This window comes from Petaurus breviceps, unplaced genomic scaffold, assembly GCF_028583685.1.
Source record: "Petaurus breviceps papuanus isolate PSGF00001 unplaced genomic scaffold, PetGlider_PUasm1.0 138, whole genome shotgun sequence".
Classification (NCBI taxonomy): Eukaryota; Metazoa; Chordata; class Mammalia; order Diprotodontia; family Petauridae; genus Petaurus; species Petaurus breviceps.
In genome coordinates this window covers 16,304,444-16,321,699 of record NW_027185694.1, presented here as the reverse complement: position 1 = coordinate 16,321,699, position 17,256 = coordinate 16,304,444, and the positions used below count along the sequence as shown (strand labels likewise).

The window sequence follows — 17,256 nt, the reverse complement described above, 5'->3', positions numbered from 1 at the left end:
AAGGAGAAGGGAGGAGAAAAGCGTGAAAAGACTGGACAGGTAGGAAGGGGCCAGGTTAAGAAGGGTTTAAAAGACAAATAGAGGATTTTATATTCAATTCTGGAAGTAATAAGGAACCAAAGGAGTTGACTGAATAAGGTGTGACATGGTCAAATCTGTGCTCTAAGTAGATCAATTTTATAGCTGAGTAAAAGACTGACTCGATTTGGGAGAGATCCACCAAGAGGCTATTGCAATAGTCCAAGCATCAAAGCATAAGGAACTATACCACAGCATTGGCAACGTCAGAGGAAAGAAAGGTGGCATTTATGAAATGTTACAAAGGGAAAACTGACAGGACTTGGCAATAGACTGGATGGGGGAGGGGCGAGTGAAGACTCAAAGATGCCAAGCCTGGGCGACTGGGAGATGGGTGGTATCCTCTACAGTAATAGGGGAAGGTAAGAAAGGGGTGGGTTTATTTTGGTAACATGGGGTTTAAGATGCTACAGTACTGGGGCAGCTAGGTGGCACAGTGAATAGAGCACCAGCCCTGGAATCAGGAGGCCCTGAGTTCAAATCTGGCCTCAGACACTTAACAAAAAACTAGACATGTGACCTTGGGCAAGTCACTTAACCCCAACTGCCCTACCTTCCCCTCTCCAAAAAGCAAAAAAAAAAAAAAAGATGCTACAGGACATTTATTTGGAGATATTCAATAGGCAGAATACCTAGAACCGAGAACCCTCTAGAGAGGGACAGATGAACCCATGGCAGTTAATGGGATGGTATGGAGGGAGAAGAGAAGAGGGCCTAAGACAAGCCTTAGCGGATACCCACTATTAGTGGGCACAACAAAGTTCCAGCAAAGAGACTGAGAAGAAGTGACAAGACAAGTAAGAGAACCAGAAAAGAGCAGTGTCACAGAAATATAGAGAAAGGAGAGCATGTGTAAGAGAGTGACAGAAGTGCCAAAGGCTGCAGAGGTCAAAACGGATGGATGAGAACTGAGGAAAGGCCATTAGATCTGGCAATTAAGAGATCACTGGTAACTTTGGAAACAGCTGTCTCAGTTGAATAAGGTCAGAAGCCAGACTGCAGAGTTAAAGAAGAGAGTGAGAAAAAGGGAAGTGGAGGTACCAATTACAGGTCTTCTCCAGAAGTTTCGCAAGGAAAAGCAGGAGATAGTACAATAGATAGTGGGGATGGCTAGATCAAGAGAGGATTTTTTTGAGGATGGAGAAGATATTGGCATATTTATAGGTAATAGGGAAGCAGCCAATAGACAGGTAGAGACTGAAGATTAGTTGAGAATGAGGATGACAGAGGGGGAAATCTACTGAAGAAAGGATGAAATGGCATAATTTGTGCATGCATTAGAGTTTTCTTATGTACAGATTAAATCTCTTCTGTTTTCCCCTTAGTCTTTGTAATCAGAGAGAGCAAATGTTTAATAATCTCTTCAGAAAATCTTTTCTCAACACCTACTAGTTGAGAAGCTTTGGCTGGCAAATAATCAGTTAAAGTAAGAGGCGGTAAAAAGAGCACTGGGATGAAGATCAGAACCTAGGTTTTAGCCAGGGGTGGGAAACCTGCAGCCTCGAGGCCGCATGGGGCCTTCTGGGTCCTTGGGGGGAGTCTTTTGACTGAGTCCAAGTTTTACAGAATAAATCCTTGTGTTAAGGGGATTTGTTCTGTGAAGTTTGGATTCAATCAAAGGGCTACACTTGAGGACCTAGAAGGCCACATGTGGCCTTAAGGCTACAGGTTCACCTACACCTGTTCTAGGCCAAATTCTACTCTAACTTTATGAACTTAGACAAGTAATCAATATCTCTAGAGTGCAGCTTCCTCACCTTAAAAATGAATCACAGAATCTTAGAGCTGGAGGGACCTTAGAAGTCACCTAGGGAAGTAGGGTGACACTGAGGAAGGTATATGGACTTCAGAGTTGGAAAGGCAGGCTTGAGCCTAGGCTCTTCCGTGACCTAGCTATATAACTGCCCAGTCATTTCCCTCTCTAAACCTCAGTTCTTCCACTGTCAAATGTTTACCTGTGAGATATAATGTGTTGTCACAATTTAGCATTCCATGGTATTGCCAGATTTAAACCTCGAATCCTTATTTTGCAGGTGACTAGGGCAATACCTAAAGTCTGTACTACTGCAAATTCTTTTACCCAGGACAGAAACAGTTGGCATATGAATGGGGACCACAGAAGCAATTCCAACTGTGGGTACTAAGGTGTCAGAAGACAGCTCATTGTCCAGAGTTCATCTTATGAAAGCTGGAGGTATAGTAGGCCCCAGGGTGTGCGGCCAGGCACTGTGAAGGCCTAATGCATGTCAGGACAGCCCCAATAAGGAACAATGAACCTCTTTTCCAGGGAAGAATCACATACCATTCCTCTTCAAGACAGAGCCTCAGTCACCTTGTCCCAGTTATAGCTAAGTTCCTGTTCACAGATGAAACCCCAAATTGATTTTAGCCTAGAAGTTCATTAGATATCTGTGTCAATTCCAAAGCTGCTCCACCAGAATCCAATGTTCAACATATAGAATAGCTTTTTATTTCAGACTCAGTACTATCTACCTTTCAACTGAACCAAAAATAGGAATATGTGATTTACCTAATACATTTAAAATATATTTATATAATGTAATACATCTAGTTAGCAGCAGAGGTGAGACAAAACTAAGGCCTCTCAACTCTTGAGTTTGATAGTCTTTTTACTCTTAAGTATTTAAACAATGTTGCTTCTAGGTAGGAATGGAGACTTTAAAGGAATTCTTTCCTTCTGAGTATATTTAGAAAAGAGAATAAAAACAGAACACCCAGCCCAGCTGTCACTCTGAGAATAACAAAGCTAAAGTCTAAAAAACCCACTAAAGACATCAAGTATTATTCATGTTAGAATCAACAATTGCTTTAAGACCTGATAACATGATAAAACCATAGTACCAACCCTTAAAAACATGTTCCACCTTTGCAGGTCAGCAACTGTCTGTATATTATAATTTTAAAAAATTATTTAGGAAATTGAGAGGAAAAATAACTTGCCCATGGTCACATAACTAGTAGCCCTAAAATAAGATATTTTAACTGAGCTAAAAGTATTGTCTTAAAAAAAAAACACCTGTCTTTTTATAAAAGAGATAATTTAAAGAAAGGCATATCTTTGGGCAATCAAAAAAGCAGGACATCTGAATAGTGGGAAGGGGCAAAGGTTAAATACTTTATGGAATTATGAATTATTTTCCTGAATAAAGAATGATCTTAGGAAGTTTGACGCTCAGACAACCAGAGAATATTTTAGCTCAATATTTCAAATTTTTATAAAACTTTTACTTTTTTCTTTTTTTTTATAAGCAATTGGGGTTAAGTAACTTGCTCAAGGTTACACAGCCAGTTATTTTTGGGTGTGGTGCTAAGTATCTGAGCCCGGATTCGATCCCCAGGTCATCCCAACACTGGGGCCAGTGCTCTTACTCGCTGTGCTACCTGGCCACCCTGAAACTTTAACTTTTTTCAAGGGATTTTAATGTATATTATTTCATTTGATCCACAAAACAACCTTGAATTAAGCCAGTATTATTTTCCTAATTTTATATCTCAGGAACTTGAGGCCAACAAATAGAAACAGAATTGACTGTTAAGTCACTTACAGAGCCAGAACCAGAACGTAGGTGCTCTAATTCCTAGTTTAGTGCTCTGATAAGTTACAGAACGCATGCAAATATAAAGATGAAATTAATAAGGAAGTGGAATTCAGACACAAGAAGACTTGTAGGAATTGATACAGCATGAAGGAAGAACCAGAAAGAATAATACATACAACTATAAGAATGAACAGTCACACTTGGCAGATGAAACCAGATTAAAAGCAAGGATCAATAATGAGTCCAGAGCACAAAGGATGAACCACTTTCTCCCTCCTCTTACTAGAAAATGCAAGTGGTTGGAGAAAGGGAAGGTGTGAGGACAGGAGAGGAAGAACTACAGATCCCAAATGTTGAATATGAAGATAGATGTGGCTGCAGTACTGGTTGGCTTTACTTAACATTTTTACAATAAATGAGGTGCATTGACAGGGACGGTGTGAAGATCAAATGAGATAATGTCTATGAAAGTGCTTTCAAAACCACAGAATGTTAATCAATCCTAACCAGGCATAAAGTACATTATTATACTTAGCCTTGTGAACCTCTGAACCATGTCACTTTAAAAGGGACCATGACAAGCATTTATACTTAAGTCACCTTTAATTTCCAGAATGTAGTATCCATTCCAGCACCAAGATTTATAACTTGACAATTGCATTCTGTCTTCTTTAGGAAAGCCTTTAGCAGTTGACTGACACCATGAACCCGAGCAAAGTACCCTAGGACAATTCCAAAGAAATAAAATTAGATCAAATGACCCAAACAAAACACATAAGATCCACAGAACACTGGAAAATAACATGAGATTTTCATCTTAAGGAATTTTTCTTCAGGGACAGAAATATATTTGAAGGTGTATGGAGGAAAACAACAGATTAAAAATCCTAATCTTCATCCAAAGACATTCTAACCAAAATAAAGAAATACTATATTAGGAATTAAGAATACTTTGTGAACCTAAAAGATAATTGCTATAAAATATTTTAGTTATTAGTGTTTTACTCTTAAGACAAATTAATATTTAACCAAATTATTTTACCGTACGCCATATGATCTAAGCATTACCACCATAAATGGAATATGATGCTTACAAAAAATTTGGCAAAAAGAACGACCTGTCAAAACCACACAGATATTCTGCAAACCTGAGGGCACTCTCAATGTGAGGTCTTAATATCACCTTTGTCTCTAAAAGTTTGGTGAGACATTAAGTACTTATTTCAAAGAACATTTTCTAGCTGTCTCCTTTTTCCTGACAAAATTAGCCATTAATTTAAACTCTCCATCCAGTGCTTATCACAATATCAAAAGCAAAAAGAAGCTTAACAAATGACTGATGATATTAAACTTGCCTCTGTTAATTTCAGGAGCCTTCCTTTCTTTTGACAGCCTCACAAAGTGTTGAATATAAGGGTCATGCCAGTAGCCAACACTTACAGCAAACCTGAAAGATGACAAAAAGCAGGAGATTTGGTAAAAAAAAAAAAAGTTAAACTTTAGTGTCTGGATTTGAGATGTCTAGAATGTAGCTAATGCCACACAAGGAAAAATTATATAACATCAGAAAACAAAAAAATACCAACAAGTTTACTTTCTCAGGAGTCTTGTTTCCTTACCAGACAGTACCGCTGAAGGCAGAGGAAGAGTCAAACTGACTTGGAAGACCATAAATCCAAACGAGCTCTTCGTCTTCCTCCTCACTCTTTCATCCATCTCTATCTCACTGAGCCTGATTGATCCAGACTTGCTCTGTTCTCCCAAATGTCCCAGTTCTTCCCCTAATGTTCCCACTATCAGTACTGTCACACTTTCAATACTAAATTCAGACTATCCTGCGTGAAATTCCTCCTGTATATACTTTATAACTAGAACTACATCCTTTCTCCAATTCCCAGGCACAGAGGAAGAGGTTTCTCTTCTCAAATTAATTTACTAAGTAAGTATAGTTGTTTATGTTGATGTTTAATGTTAAGTTTTCAGTAAGACATTTGTTTCAAAAGACATTTCTTTCCTAAATCTAACTCAATCTAAAATAAACAAATATTTTAGAACCAGATTTTCTCAAATGCAAACACTATGTTGAGAAACATGGATATTTTTGGACATTGAATTAACTCTTTCAAGACATTAGAGGATTTATGTCACACTAGATTTACTGGAGTTCTTAACTTAGTGGGTCTTCCAACTTTTTTATATTTTGAAAAAAAGTATAATCAATATATTTGAATTCCTTTGTAACCATATATATTCTATCTTAAACATTTAAACACTTTTCTGAGAATAAATCTATAGGCTTCCCTAGACTGCTAAAGGTTTTTATGACACAAAAAAAAAGGTTAAGAACCCCTACTAGATTAAAGATGAAACTTAGTCTGAACTATTGTTAAATGTGGGGCACCTATGTGGCACAGTAGATAGTACACCTAGCCTAGAATCACTAAGTTTCATTTTCCTACATTCAAATTCAGCCTCAGAAACCTACTAGCTGTGTGACCCTGGGCAAGTCACTTAGCCCTATTTTCCTCAGTTACTCAACTGTGAAATGAGCTGGAGAAAGAAATGGGAAACCACTCCAGTATCTCTACCAAAAAAAAACCCCAAATGGGGTCACGAAGAGTGGGACAAGATTGAACAACTAAACAATAAAGATTGTTAAATTTACAGAAATGTCCTAACTATACCTTATTTCTAGATACGTGAGCCCCAAACTGTCTTCACATAGCAGTTATTCCTTATACCCCAATGAATATTTATTCAAATGGAAAATAAAAGCTAACCTATTATATTAATATTCTAGGTCCCATTCCTTTCCACTTCCTCTAAGAGCTTCATGCCCAAAAGTAACCCTCTCTCTTGAATATCTTCAATTTCTCCCTCACCAGCAGAGTATTCCCTTCCACCTTTTAGCATTCAATGCTCTCTAATCTTTAAGCAAAAAAGCCAAATGAAGCAGCTAGTGGTACAGTGAATAGAATGTTTAATTCAGAAACTGGAGTCAGGAATACTTGAGTTCAATGCCAACCTTAGGTATTTGTTCGCTTGGATAAATCACTTTAACCACTGTCTGACTCAGTTTCCCCATCTGTAAAATGGAGATAAAAAAAGCACCTACCTCATGGGGTTGCTGTAAGGCTCAAATGAAATAACACAGATAGCATTTTATAAACCTTAACGTTTGCAAACACTACATATGTAAATAAATAAATATCTATATATAGCTATTCTTATCACGATAAAAAAACATCCTTTGATTTTATCTTGTGAAATATCCTATCAAACTCCTTGAATTTATCTTCGCTTCCTATATATTCATTCTTTTACCTGCTGCAATTCTGGTACACCACTACACTGAAGCTGCTCTTTCAAAGTGTAACCAATAATCTCCAACTTGCCAAATCAAATAGTCTTTACAGTCTGCAACCTCTGACCCATCTGTAGTGACACCGTAAACCAGTAACCTCTGAAGGCCGCTCATCTCTGACCCCAAAAGTGGGGAGGGCATTTGTTTGAGGAAGGCACTACAGGCTTGGGTGACAGATGATACACACAAGGGAGATCATGACTAGTTTGTCTGGAGTACAGCATACACAGCAGGAAGTGATTTTCTTAAAAGACTAATCTGATACATGATCAGATTACATGAATCTCCCTACTCAAACTCCAGCAGATGCTTATTACTTCTAAGAACAGACATAAATTCCTCTGTTATTTAAACTGCTTCAATCTTCTACCTTTCCGGTCTTCTTCCTCCCCTCTCCATACACTGTGAGTCTAACTATTCAGTGTTATACACATTGCTTATCTCCTCTTTCCTTGGTCTTTTGCAATGACAGTCCCCCATGCCTGGAAAGTACCTCCTTAACTACACATCTTAGAATCCCTGGTTTCCTCCAAGATTCAGCTCAAGCAATACTTTCTATACTTTCCTGGCCTCCTTTTTCTCCACCAGTAAATTCTCTCTCAAAAAGACCTTGTATGGGGCGAGTAGGTGAAGAGAGGATCAGCCCTGGAGTTAGGAGGACCCGAGTTTAAATCCAGCCTCAGACAACTGACACACTTACTAGCTGTGTGACTCTGGGCAAGTCACAACCCCAACTGCCCTCCAAAAAGCAAAAAGAAAAAGAAAAAAAAGACCTTGTGCTCATTCTGCATATACTATGTATGTGTACACATGTACACACACACACACATACACACACACACACACACATACCCATCTCCCATTTTAGAATGTAAGTTGCTCCAAGGCAGGGACCATTTCACTTTTGTCTTAAACACAATGCTGACACATCATAGCACTTCAATGCCTCATCCTTCCCCTCCATGCGCACACGTGCACATGTGTGTGTGCAAATTCTCTCCCTCCCTCCCTAAAAAGGCAAGCAATTTCATATGGATTATATATGTGCAGTAACTGACTTCTCCTTTCAAGTCATTTAAAATCTTTTACTTGGCTTTCAAGGCTGTCTATACTTGGTCCAACCTTTCTATCCAATACTGCTTCCAATTATACAATCTGGACAGGAGTATGATCAGACAGATCTACTCACAAATCAAATGCTACACATGTCATGCTGAAAACTATCTCCGTGACTCTGCTAATATGTCTTTCACCTAAAATGCCTCCTTTTTCCTTTCCTTTATCTAGATCCAACCTATCTTATAAGGTTAAATTCATATCTCATCAATTTTTTTTTGCTTTTTTTTTTTTTGGAGGAGGGAAGGCAGGGCAATTGGGGTTAAGTGACTTGCCCAAGGTCACACAGCTAGTAAGTGTTAAGTGTCCAAGGCTGGATTTGAACTCAGGTCCTCCTGACTCGAAGGCCAATGCTCTATTCACTGTGCCACCTAGCCACCCTGTCATCAATTCTTTGAAGCCTTCTCTGTCTACTCTAGCTTGGATGGACTTTGGTAGACAGTGGAGTATAGAAGGGCTAGGTGTGCTATAATCCGTGAGGTCATAAAAAATGACCATGACTCAACAACAACTCTTTAGTTATCAATGAGCTCTCCTTTTGTGAAACTTCTACTTCATTTATTGTGGGTGCCACAATTTAACATTCCATCTCCAGGTATGGTGCCTGGCACATAGTAGACATTTAATGTCTGCAAATGTTTGTTTTACATACAAAGGTTCAGACTGCCCCATTAGAATGTTAGTACCTTAAGAACAAAAACTGTATTCCATATCATTTCTTTTGAACTTTTCACAGCACTAAGCAGTGTCCAGCCCACAGATACCAAAGCAATCTAGAGCTAGAAAGGACTTTTGAGAGCATTTAGAGATACTTGAACAATACTTTTTGTGTACATAATACCAAATGTGTACATACCATGAAAAAGACAATTCATGTTTTGGCAAATCTCTCATGTATGCAAACTTATTACCAGGATCCTCAACTTGTGAACTGTGAGGCAGGCAGCTGCTAGAATATACACTTCTTGGACAAGTATCAATCCCACTTCTACCCACCTAAGACTTCAGCACTACTAATGCCTAGTTTAGAAGCCTTCATTCGATGATGGTGATAATGATAACAATACTGAGCATTTATAAAGCACTCACTATGTACCAGGCACTAAGTTAAGGATTTCACAATTGTTATCTCAATTGATCCTCAGAACATCCTTGAGAGATAGGTGCTTATTTTACAGATGAGAAAACTGAGTAAAAAAAAAAAAGAGAGAGAGAAAGAGATTAAGTGACTTGGTCAGGGTCACACAGCTAGTAAGTATCTGCAGCTGGATTTGAACTCAGGTCTTCCTGATTCCAGGTCCAGCACTATATCCACTATGCCACCCAGCTGACAGCTCTCTAATGGACAGTACAGTACAGATACTTCCTATGTGACCTTGGGCAAGTCACTTTAATCTCTGCTTGCTTCAGTCTCCTCAAATGTAAAATAGAGATAACAGCACCTGTCCCAGAGTTGAGGTTCAAATGAGAAACTTGTAAAGTAGCTGTTAGTACAGTGCCTGGCACCCAGCAGGCATCATATGTAAACTCTAGTTGCTATTAACATATTATTATTACTCCCTCTCCCCAAAATGACTGACATTGTGGAACACAGAACTTGGGATCCTGAAGACCTGAACTCAAATCCTGCTTCAGAGACTTACTAGTTGTATGAACCTAAGCAAATAACTTAATGTCTGCCTGTCTTAGTTTCCCCATTTGTAAAATGGGGCTAACAATAGCACCTATCTCCCATGGTTTTTGTGAAGACAAAAAAAGAGTTAATATTGTAAAGAACTCAGAAAATGTCAAAGCACTATAAAATGCTATTGTTGAGATAACTAAAGATTTAATTTGCTTCACTATAAAAATAGATATTACATACTTGCAACCTACCTATAACAAAAGGCAGCATGGTGGTGTGAAAAAAGCACTAGACTTGGCATCAGAAGATGCTGCAAAATTCCAAGGAACAAGCTTGACCCCAAAGTAGAGAGCCAAGCCATTCTTTTAGCTCGGCCCCTCCTCTGCAGAGATGGAGGATCCACAGATGTGGAAGACTTTCCCAACAGCCTGATCGGCTTTGCTAGTATTTTTCTCTTCCTTTTTTTTTTTTTTAATTTTATATGGCATACTTCTCTGGGAGAAGAGAGGGGGAAGAATTTCAAATGGAAAATTTAGTCTATGCAAAAACAAAAGATATAAATAAAAAAAGATTAAAAAAAAGATTATGTATTGCTTGGCCCCCAGAGGGCAGAATTAGAAATACTGAGATGTTAGAGATCAACATTAGATGGAAATCTTCCAATTAAAGCTATCCAAAAGTATAATGGAATGCATCAGCAAAGTGCCTTCCTGATCACTAGAGGTCTTCAAATGATATTGGAAAAATGAATTCTTATTCAGATACAAACTAGATTAGCTGGTTCCTGAGAGTCTATGATTCTACTGCTCTCTCAATTCAAACAGCCTAACCCCGTGATTCCATATCTGAGGACCTCATTTAAAGAAAAAAAAGAATCACCAAGACTCACAAATATGGTTCAATAGTCAAAAGCCACATGCAGCAAACCACAGACTTTTACAGCTATGGGGAACCTTGAGCTCAACAAGTCCAATCAAGTCCAAGTCCAAAATCCAAATCTGGGGACATAAAAATGAAGAAGAAAAACAGAATTTTTCTAAAAGTGTCAATTCAGAGAAAATTCACCAAACAACCAAGATTTTAAAATATATACAGAAGAAGGAAGCAAAGGGAGATTATAGAAAAAGAATACAAAGCACAGCAATTCTTTACTATGTAAAGTGTTGTGCCAAGGCAGAACAGAAAAGAAAATTGAGAGACAGACTAGTAAGACAGTTTTAAAACTAACATTGAATTTAAATATATATATTTTAAGTTGCATGAGGGGGCAGCTAGGTGGTGCAGTGAATAGAGCATCAGCCCTGGAGTCAGGAAGAACTGCGTTCAAATTCGACCTCAGACACTTAACATATACTAGCTGTATGACCTTGGGCAAGTCACTTAACCCCAATTGCCCTGCCTTCCCCCTTCCAAAAAGAAAAAATAAGTTGCATTAGAAATTTATGGCTTCATATGGAATCTTCTTTTTCCATTCTTCTTTGTACATGGATATATTTGTTCAGTTCATAAAAAAAGAAATCTTTTTTAAAGAATGTAAAAAAACAGGGGTGGCTAGGTGGCGCAGTGAATAGAGCACTGGCCCTGGAGTCAGGAGAATCCGGCCTCAGACACTTAACACAAAAATTAGCCATGTGACCTTGGGCAAGTTACTTAACCCCAATTGCCCTCCAAAAAGAAAAAAAAAAAAAAAAGAATGTAAAAAAAAGTGAAGTATGTCAAGATTTCTGAAGTTCAAAATTATTTGAAGCTAGTCAAGGATAGCAAAAAATGTGTGTGTTTTTTAACTATGTTGGGGGAAAAAGGAGAATCAAAAAAGGGACATAACTGCTACTTGGGGAAGAAAAAATAGTAAATGACAGAAGACAAAGGCAGAGCTGTTAATTCTTACTGTATTTGTTTTCTCTGCCCAAGAAAATGCCCTTTGGAGTGGAAAGAACAGAACAAAAATGGTTAACCAAGAGTTAGTGCATACCAAAGATATTCAAGATCAAGATAAGTCACCTGACCACTGACTGAATGGCAGAACTCAAAGAATACTCAATAGTCACTGATGGTTCCATATCAAGTTGGTGGATAGTCTCTAGTGGTGTGTTCACAACTGTTAAACATTTTGATCAATTATTTGAATAAACAGATAAAGTTATCCAATTTGCAAATAATAATGAAAGCAATAATATAGCTAAGGAGAGGTAACTAGGAAGAGAAAGCCTGAAGTAATGGCTAGAAAACTGGCCTTGAAGATGAAGAGACCTTAGACATAAACTAAATGTGTGACCTTGGCCAAGTCCTTAAACCTCTCAGTGTTCCAGGTTACTTTCTAATACTAAGTTGCAGAAAAGGTGCCTGCCTACATTGGTAAATGGAATTTCCTCACCTGGAATATCCCTAAACAAATAAAATCAGAGATCCAGGCTCTATCCCTCATGAGCTGTAATTTATACAACATTTTAAGGTTTGCAAAGTACTTTACATATGTTATCCGATTTTTTTTTTCTCACAACCCTTGAGGTACGTACTATTATTATTATTCCAATTTTACAGATGAGGTAACTGAGACTAAGAGGTTAAATAACTTGCCCAGGGTCACACTGCTATGACAAAAAGCTAGAAGGGTTGGCTAACCCACTGGAGGACAGGATTCAAATAAATATTGACAGATGAAAAAAAACTACCCTGACTCTAGGATGAAATTTTATACTTAACTGTGAAGTCATACTTGGAATCAAGATATTAACTTTAAAGGATGGGAAAGAAGTAGCTAGATAGTAGATCATGTGAAAAAGACTCAGGACTATTAGTGTATCATAAATTCAATTTAAATTAACAGTGTGATAAAGTAGCCAAGGGAGCTAAACAATGGAACTGCCTTGAGAGACACAGAGTTAGGAATAAGAAGATAATAGTCCCACTGCACCCTGCCCAAATGAGACCAAATCTAAAATACTATACTCAGTTCTGGGCACCACATTTTAGAAAGGACGCTGATAAATAAAGTTCCAAAAGAGGACACGAAATTAATGAGGTCTGAGTCCATGCAAAATGACAAAAAGATGAAAAAACTGTGAGTGTTTAACCTAGAGAAGAAAAGGCTGGGGTGATAATGATAGCTCCCTCCAAGTATCTGAAAGGCTGTCATGTGGAATGGGAATCTGAATGGTTCTGTTTGCTCCCAGAGCAAAGAACTAGGTGCAATGGGTAGAAGTAGCAAAAAACAAAACAAAACAAACAAAACAACCCAAGTTTATGCTTCAAGTCAGAAAGCACAGCAACAGCAAATAGAGCACACCGAGGGTGGGATGGACAGCCTGCAGTCGTGATGCGTCCCCCCTCTTCGGACTCTGATACATACACATATATATAATCTCTTGTATGGTGCTTCCTGATGGGGAAATTTACATTCGGTTGTCTTTGACTAAATGTCTGCTGAAGTCCCTTCCCCCTCGGGAATTCTGGGATCCTCGGTTCTTGCCTGGCCTGGGTTCAATTCGTCATTTTACAGACTAGAAATCACGAATAATGCAAAGGGGAATTTCGGAGCCCGGACTCCCAGGGGCACCAGCGAGGAGCGTGGGGTGCGAGACTGGCTCTGGGACAGCTCCCTCCTGCCCCGCCCCGCCCTTCCCCCGTGCCCCCTCCCACTACACTCGCGGGCGCTCCCGCCGCCGCCACGCTCCCCACCCCCACCCCCCACCTCGAAGGCCGGGCGGGTCCCCGGGCCCCTCGGCACCTCTTGCACAACGAGGCGTCATCACAAGTGCCGCGCACGCCCTCGTCCCCCGTGTCGCTGTCCGCGTTGGAGACAGGGGGCTCCCGGAGGCTACGGGAGGCCATGGGAGGTTCCCGTTCAGTCTCCGCATTAGACTCCAGGGTGGGCTTCAGGGCGCGCTCACAGAGGCGCGCTCCCGGGTGGGGACATGGACTCCCAGACCAGGGTAAGCAGGTGGAAAAGAGGGGCTGGCCCAGACTGGGCGCTCCCAAGTCGTTCTCTGGCGTCTTCCTCCACCAGCAACTGGCCCCCTCATTGGCTCCTCCTCACCCTGCTTATTTTGAGGTGTTCATTGGACCGCTGCTCCTTACACGGACTTTCAGGGGATGGTTATTGGACAAGAATCACGCACGGCGCTTAGGGTGGGGCAATTGGACGCAAGGATTCGGCCCCGATGCCCTTTGGGAATTGTAGTTTCTCTTCTTCCAGCCCAGGGACCGATTTCTCCCCCTTTTTTCTCCTACTTGGTGAGAGACCACCAGAAGGGTAGTTGGGTCCCGAGGTTTTATAACTCTAACTAGTATTTAAATATACAAAAAAAAAAAAAAAATACAAGTCACTTTCCCTAGAGACCCACCTGTAAGTACTGCTCTCTGGTGGTTGGTTGGTGTTGTTTCTTTAAAGATGTCTGATTTTTTTTTTTAAAGCCACAAGTGACAAGTGGGTTTTTACGTGCAATTTACATTTAATGTCAAAATACGCAGAAATTCTTCACCCAGTCCTTCTTATGTACTTCATAATATTTAAAGTTTGACTTTTATTAGCATTTCACATATTGACATTTCACATATTCACATGCTGATAACAGTATTTTACTATTAACAAAGTGCTTTGAATTTTTTCTAGTAAATATGTATTAATACCTGTACTATGTACAAAGTTTTTTTAAAAAAATAAATGTTTTCTTTTTCCCCTCAATAAGACCATTTAAAAAACTTTTTTGATATAGTTTTGAGTTCCAAAGTCTTCCCTTCCTTTCTTCCCTTCGCTCTCCCCTCCCTGAGACAGTAAGCAATCTGATATAGTTTATACATGTTGAACAGTGTTTTCAATGATCACTGAATATTTGCTACTGCAAAGTCCATCTTTTCTGCACCAATATTTTCCCAGTGGTACTATATAGCTATGAATCATGGAACACTAACACAATAGGTACCTGACGAATGTACAGAGAATGAATAAATAAACATTGTAATCTCAAAAGAATTTAAAATAACAAATGGCCCAGTGGACCTATGCAGGTTGTACCATATTAACAATAATGACTTGTACATGAGAAATAGAGTAAAGGATTTTATTGATGCCACGTAACAAGAATGAGAGACAATAGAGTCACATTATAAGTGATACACTGTTACCCCCAAGATGGAAAAAGAATAAAATTAAGGCTTCTGGTTCATTGTCTGGATCCACTTTGGAGAATCTGTCGAGGGGGGAAATGGATGTCAATTGCATAGGATGATCAAGTGTGGTTAGCTTGCAATCCATATCAGGGAAGGGAATGTCCACATCAATGAATGCAAAGGTAATATAAGCACATAGAGGTGAAGTAATGGAGTCTTGCCCAGGGGTACCCAGATAATAAGTAGGAGAACCATGGTTAGAATTCGGGCCATTAGTTCACAGTGCACTGTTTCTTGGCTCTATCTAATAGCCTCAAATCCTGTGGATCAAGTTTCCACACACCCTGAGCTGCAGCACTCAGTCATTCAATAAAAACTGACAACTATGTAGCTGTTCTTTCCCCTCAAAACCTTTTTGCTCCCTTTCCTTCATGCTGGGTTGGGTTAGCCATCCTGGAAAATCTGTAGTTAAATCCTACAAAGGTGCTCAATCTTTACAATAGTCTCTTCAACAGACAGCCCACACATCTCACTGATATCAACAGAAACTAACCAGTCACCTTTGTTTTTAATTTTGCCCAAAGACGCTGTAGGCTCTCAAGGTCCTGGTACATGTTCCCTCAATTTCAGCTACAAGGCCCTTTGTGTGGGGCCTCATTTATAAGAGTGATTCTCAAAGGCACTATAAAATACCAGCACACTGAAGATGGAAATGGGACCAAATACGATATTTCAAATCTCTCTAGATTTTTTATTTTCTTTCCTGATGAAACTATTGATTTATGATTTTGCATGCATTAAAAAAAAATACCAATTCTAAGCTATGATAAACATAAACCGACTCACAGGATGTTAAAAGGACCTTAGATGTTTAAAAGATCATGGGATTTAGAACTAAACCTTGAAATTAGACCTTAGAGATGATTTAAGACCCAGAAAAGTGAAGTGACTTGCCCAAAGTCACATACCTAGAAAGTGGCAATGCCAGCAGTTGAACCCAGGTCTATCCGATTTCAAAGCTACACTACAACACAAGACTCTTCTACTGTAATCTACCACCCTAAGAGGAGGCCACTTCCAATCCTGAACTAAATCTTGCCACTGGACCAGGATGGCTCCAGAGGCAAGAGGGAGGTCATTGACTTTGCACAGCCCTGCCTCATTTAAATTCAATTCACTTTCAAGTCATGACCTCACTTTCCCAATGTCATTGTCCTCTTAGAGAACAAAGAACAAACAAGAACTACCTTAAGTAGGACTCCACTCTGCAACATATACAGAATTTTGTCTTCAAGTATTTATTTGAAGACCTCTTTTTTATTGAATTGAATTTTATATTTATTTTTAGTTTACATCATTCATTTCCACAAGATTTTGACTTACAAATTTTCTCCCCATCTTTCTCCTACCCACCACCCCAAAAAAGTAATCCCACTGAATAGCCCCTCCCCCAATCTGCTCTCTCCTATATCCTCCCCCATCCCCCCTCTGACTTTCTGGTAGGGTAAGATGGATCTCTATTCCCCATTGCCTATATATCTCATTTCCTAGTTGCACGAAAAATAATAATAATATATATTTTTTTAAACATTTGATTTTAAAACTTTGAATTCCAGATTCTTTCCCTTCCTCCCTCCTCACCCACCCTTACTGGGAAGATAAGCAATTGAATATAGGTTGTACATGTGTAGCTATGCAAAACCTTTCCATAGTGGATATATTGTGAAAAACTGATTATATTTCCTTCCATCCTATCCCGTCCCCCACTTGTTCTATTCTCTACTTTGACCCTGTCCCTGTGTGCTTCCAACTTCCCTCCCCCACAACCTACCCTCCCCTCCATCATCCCCCCTCTCATTCCCTTCCTCCCTACTCTCCTGTAGGGTAAATACCATATTTAGAGTGTATGTCATTCCCTCCCTAAGCCAAATTCGATGAGAGTAAGGTTGACTCATTCCATTTTGCCTTCCTGTTCTTCCCCTCTGTTGTAACAGTTTTCCCTTGCCTCTTTTATATGAGATAGTTTACCCCATTCTGTCTCTCCCCATCTCCTCTCATTATATTCCTCTCTCACCTTTTAATTTCACCTTTTAAGTATCATCCCTTCCTATTCAACTGGTCCTGTACCCTCTGTCTATGTGTACCTGTACACATATATACACACAGTCACATATGTATTCATATGCCCATATTCCATATATATGTGTGTATATATAAACATATATGTATGTATACATATATATACACATTTATATTCCATTCAACTATTCTCATACTGAGAAAAGTTTCATAAGTTACAATTATCATTTTTCCATGTAGGAATGTAAATAGTTCAACTTTGATGAGTGTCTTATGATTTCTTTTCCCTGTTTACCTTCTCATGCTTCTCTTGCTTCTTGTATCTG

General features: G+C 39.2%; 1 protein-coding gene across 4 annotated transcripts in view; it reads right to left on the bottom strand.

The window, feature by feature from the left end:
* Positions 1-13,779, bottom strand: part of LCMT1 (leucine carboxyl methyltransferase 1) — an 84,324-nt gene extending 70,545 nt beyond the window's left edge. The window contains exons 1-4 of one of the 4 annotated variants that reach the window (XM_069106283.1): positions 13,470-13,777; positions 10,632-10,740; positions 4,994-5,085; positions 4,239-4,360 (exon numbers count right to left, since the gene is read on the bottom strand). In XM_069106283.1, the coding sequence (XP_068962384.1) occupies positions 4,239-4,360; positions 4,994-5,085; positions 10,632-10,660 (243 nt within the window). In that variant the 5' untranslated portion in view covers positions 10,661-10,740; positions 13,470-13,777. Of the gene's footprint in view, positions 1-4,238; positions 4,361-4,993; positions 5,086-10,631; positions 10,741-13,433 lie in introns of all 4 variants that reach the window. The other 3 variants (XR_011172095.1, XM_069106266.1, XM_069106273.1) reach the window with 3 other exon arrangements.
* Positions 13,780-17,256: the final 3,477 nt, after the last annotated feature.